Genomic DNA, 5,329 nt, shown 5'->3' with positions numbered 1-5,329 from the left:
AGACAATGTGATCGGTGAGCATCCAGAATAAGAAATGAGCATAACAGTGGGCTACCTTACTTAAACGCTGTCCTTTGACTGCGATATCATTTCCCTCTGTAGTGAGCAAAATTTTGGCGACATGGTTTATTAACCGCACTGCATGTCAGCCAGAGGTCTAAAATTTTCATGAACTTTGAATCCTAATAAAAACTGAAAATGGGAACTTTTCCGGAAATATTGAGAACACTGGGAAGACATTCAAAACATTTATAAGCAGGTACACCCTAAGTTTTTCAAAGAAGTCTTTTAGTGGCTAATGCTTCACAACTGAAGGTTTATTCACAAGAAACCAGGAATATAAGCAGCGCAGTCAAACAAGATAACAAAGCAAACAAACGTGTAGCTATGTGGGGTCGAGGAACCGAACTTCACTATCATGCAGGCAAACCGACGGGCTGCTAACGCACAACCTAGTTTTTTTCTTCATATAGAACGCCTCCCTGGGTGATTGTACTGGGTGATTGTACAAAATCATCAAAATTCATCGCTGTCAGATTTTGTACAATCACCCAACGCAGTTAACTAGGGAGATTATGGAGGCGTTATATATGAAGAAAAAAACTAGGTTGCGCGTTAGCAGCCCGTCGGTTTGCCTGCATGATAGTGAAGTTCGGTTCCTCGATCCCACATATCTACACGTTTGTTTGCTTTGTTATCTTGTTCGACTGCGCTGTTTATATTACTGGTTTCCTGTGAGTAAACCTTCAGTAGTGAGTTAGCGCTGATCCTGTTGTTTTCTTCACTTGTCCCCGTCTTTTGCGCTGTTTTCTCTTAAGTCTATTTTCTTCCTTGGCATATATAAGTGGAAGTAACAAGTAGCCAGGAAGTAACAACAGTATAAAATAAAGAGTTAAAAAATTCTCCGCATGCAGCGGCAATGTCACGTAGACTATAATCAGAACAAAATTTTGCGACCACGCCTCCCGATTGCCTAGATTTAAACTCAAAAGAGTGAAGGTCTGGATCATTTAGGGATCGCTCAGAATCTTTTTTCTCTACCAACAGTACCTGCTGAAGCAAATTCTTGGTGCTCTATTAAAATGTATGTAACCTCTTCCTGCTAAATGCTGTACAGGCTACGCCCCTGCCCCTCGTCCTGCTCCTCGTCCTGGCCACTGCTTTCGCTGATCCGATGGTTGGCTACCGTGGATTCGGCTACGGAGGCCTCGGATACGGTGGTCTAGGCTATGGAGGCCTGGGATATGGAGGCCTTGGATACGGAGGCCAAGGATACGGAGGGCTCGGCGGAGTTGGCGGGTTGGGTGGTGTTGGCGCCGGGGGCGTGGGCATTGGCAGCAGTGTCGCCCTTTTCTCAGGCGGGCCTGGATTTGCGAAGGCTGTGACTGGACCTGCCTTCGTCGTGAGGACGGTGCACCATGTTAACAAGGTCAGCGGCGGAGGAGCTCTGCTTGCTCACTCCGGCCTCGGCGGAGGAGTAAGTCTTGGCGCCGGATACGGAGGCGGTCTGGGTTAGGGCGGCGGCTTGGGCTACGGCGGTGGTCTAGGCTAGGGTGGCGGCTACGGTGGATACGGCGGATATGACTACAAGGGCTGATCGCTGATAATGCGACTGTACAAACAGCAGGCATGTTTTGTAAATCATAACAAAGAAAACATGCGATATGGTACCAGCGAAGTACAAAGATATACTTGATGGAAATCATCATGAAACTCCAGCGACTCGTTCCTGCGGCTGACGAAGCTTACGCTTCTGGAAATTCTCAAAATCATGAGAGGCGTGTACCGACCACCCAATGCTCCCCCCGAGTATCTCGAAGTAATGCACGACTACCTCATGCAATGTACCAACTCACGATCCAAAATAATCATTACAGGAGACTTTAACTTGCCTGGAATCAATTGGTCAGACATGTCACACGACAACAAGGAAGTGAAAAGCGCTGAAATGTTGTTACTAAGTACCTTTAGTTTTTCATTAAAACAATTAGTAACTTCTGATACTCGTACTGTCGGGTGTTGCTCTTCTCTACTCGACCTTATGCTTGTTAGCAATTCACTTCAAGATTGTTCCGTAAATGTAGCTCATGGAATCTCAGATCATAAGATGTTAATCCTAGCATGTCCGTTGCATGTTTCAACTAAGACTGTGAAACCATCTGTCACTTTTGTTAAAGATTACGAGCGGGCAGATGACACTTCTGTTTTTGCTCGCCTGGAATCTTGTTACCCAGCATTTGAAGCACTCAATGACGTATGTGAAATGTGGTCCTATTTCAAAAAAACTGTTCACTTCTGCGAAAAGCAGTACATTCCTTTGAGGAAAAAACGTGTGAACCGAGAATATCCGTGGATAACGCGAGAAATTATCCATCTGAAAAGAAAGATTAAGCGGCGGCGCAAGCGTTGCCTATCAAGCAACCTTGCATGCCTTGTCAGTACACTCAAAGGTAAAATTCGAGCTGCGAAAACACATTTCTTCTCGGAGACGTTACCGTCATTTATGAAGCATGACCCGGCAAAGTTTTGGCGCTACTTAGCATGCGAGCAATCCACAGTTTCTGAAATAAAAACGTCCAGTGAAACTATAACCAACACTGCCGCTATTGCTACCAAATTTAACTCGTTCTTTCAGTCTGTTTTCTCACGCTCGGTTTCAGGTGCTTCCCTTGATTCTTACTCCATCACTCATCCCATGTCAGAAATAAACATTAGTGAAGACGGCATTTTCTGCCTGCTGCGCAATCTAGACGTAAAGAAATCTCCGGGGCCTGATGACATCTCAAATAATTTCCTGAACAGATACGCCTTCTGGGTTTCCAAATATTTGTTCCGAATTTTCACTCTGTCGTTGCAAACCCTAAAAGTCCCGGATGACTGGCTCAGGGCTAAAGTAGTTCCAATTCATAAAGGCGGTCCCAAAAATGAACTAAACAACTACAGACCGGTCTCGCTAACAAGCTCTACTTGTAAAATACTCGAACATATTATTTACAAAGCAATTATTAACCACTTAGAGGTTAACAACCTCCTCTACAGTAGGCAACATGGCTTTAGGTCGAAATTATCAACAACCACACAGTTGGCAGAGATAACGCACGATATCGCAAGCGCCCTTAATGTAAGGAGTCAGTTAGACGCCATTTTTTTAGACTTCTCTAAGGCATTTGATTTAGTTCCTCACCTAGATTTAATAACAAAACTTCAGGCTATAGGGATCGAAAACACTATCATTTCATGGGTTGAGTGCTTTTTGAAAAATCGTAAACAGTGCGTCAAACTGAAAAGTTCCGAATCTGATAATTTGGATGTCTACTCAGGTGTACCACAGGGTTCAGTCCTCGCCCGCTTATTGTTTTTAATATATATCAATGATATTTATCTATGCGTTGACCCTGAGGTACAAATTCGGCTCTTTGCGGACGACTGCGTGGTATATAAGGAAATAGACACCATTAATGATCAAATTAAACTAAATGAATCTCTATCGTCTATTCAGTCTTAGTGCACTAGGTGGGGAATGAGACTTAATGCCACCAAAACAAAGAGCATAACTTTCAGTAAGAAAAAAAAGCCACTAGATTTTTTATACACTATAACTAATGTTCCTGTCGAGAGAACTAATAACATTAAATACCTAGGAGTGACACTATCAAGCAATCTATGCTGGGAACAGCACATTAAAAACATATGTCATAAGGCCCAAGGTAAGCTGTATTTCCTTAGAAGAAGATTACGCAACGCACCTCCTAACGTGAAACTTAATGCGTATAAAACACTCGTAAGACCGACCTTAGAATACGCGGATCTTATTTGGAGCCCACACCAAAAATATTTGATAGGCAAGCTGGAACGTATTCAAAACCTAGCAGTACGCTTCATATACTCAAATTTTTCTAGACATTCTAGCGTATCTAACCTACTTCACAAAGCAGATCTTCACACCTTAGCACAGCGCAGAATAACATCAAGGCTTAAATTTCTGTACTTACTTTATTACGGTCATTTGAACATCTCAAGAGAAACATACCTCCAGGAACCATTCCGTCACTCTTCAAGAAATAACCATGAAAAAGCACTTCATCAACCCATAAGCCACATTAATGCTCATAAATATTCTTTATTCCCATCGGCTATTTTTTGCTGGAATAAACTACCACCGGCTGCTGTAAACTGCAACTCAATCGAATCATTCATAGAGCATGTTAACAGAGTTGAATCACTGTCAGTACCACCGTGATGAACCTATGTCGCCCAATTTCCATTTGTATTTTCTTTGCAATTACATGTGTTTCCTTTTCAACCCGCTAGTTTCTTCTCCTGGCTTTGACGTCATTAGTACCCTGTGCCACTATAGCGATGAAATGTTATTTTTGTACCCTTGTACTTTACGTATTCCCTTTGTTTTATATTCCCTCCTTGTAACCACTCGTGCATGGGCCCGAGAAGGGCCTGCAGTATCTGTAAATAAATAAATTACATCACTGAAAAAATTCAATATTATTGGTCTGCTTTCGATAGGATCGGAAAAATCAAGGTATGCCAGTTCTCGCTTAAGAACAGCGGCAGTACCTCAGGTGTTGTTCACTCTTCTCGTACGTTATCGTTCTGTGGCGTGTGCGAATTAAATTAAAGCTCCTTATGACCCTCATGTTCATTGCACTCCTTTTATGTTAATGTTGTACAGTGCTAAACTTGCACTCCGTGGCGCAGTAATGGCCTTTAGTTTGTAGCCCAACAAGGTGTGATATAATGGGGCCACTTCTACTAAGATTGGACCGGTGGTAATTTAGGCTGTTACATGAATTCTGCTGGAGGTTTATAAATTATAGCTATTGGAAAGAGCTGACAAATCGTGAATACGAGCCCTCACAGTCTGCGCACGTTACTATAGCGCCGTGTTCTGGCGGTGCTGCGGCCGCCGCCGCCGCCTATCTTCGTCTCCAGGAAAAATGATAATGTGAAATGCAAGTCGCATGTTATTCGCGCTAGCATTCACATCATGAATAATAAACATCTGCATAGAATTGAGGATATAGTCAGGCCACTATGATTACAGTCTGTTACAGCTTTTCCTGGCAATGAAATCAAAATTAAAAACAGCACACAGCTGATGAAATAGCGTTGTGCAGTCGTACAAAAATAAATTGAAATCAGTCATTCACAGTTAATCTACAAAGTAATCTTCCACATTTTCTTCACGACCTGCAACAAAACAAGTTATCAACAACATATTCTTTTGTTCTTGGTTTAAAGAAAAACATTGCTAAAAAAAGGACACGGGCTCAGAATGATTAACAGAATGTCCTTGCCTTGTTTTCTGCGTTAC

General features: G+C 42.5%; 1 protein-coding gene across 1 annotated transcript; it reads left to right on the top strand.

The window, feature by feature from the left end:
* Window positions 1-1,174: 1,174 nt before the first annotated feature.
* LOC144119297 (uncharacterized) lies at window positions 1,175-1,516 on the top strand. The gene has a single exon (XM_077651958.1). The coding sequence runs from the start codon at window positions 1,175-1,177 to the stop codon at window positions 1,514-1,516; it is 342 nt and encodes a 113-aa protein (XP_077508084.1).
* The last annotated feature ends 3,813 nt before the right edge of the window (window positions 1,517-5,329 follow it).

This window comes from Amblyomma americanum, chromosome 2 (genome assembly GCF_052857255.1).
Source record: "Amblyomma americanum isolate KBUSLIRL-KWMA chromosome 2, ASM5285725v1, whole genome shotgun sequence".
NCBI classification, from domain to species: Eukaryota; Metazoa; Arthropoda; class Arachnida; order Ixodida; family Ixodidae; genus Amblyomma; species Amblyomma americanum.
Note: the sequence above shows the minus strand (reverse complement) of the source record. Positions and strands in the feature narration are given on the sequence as shown.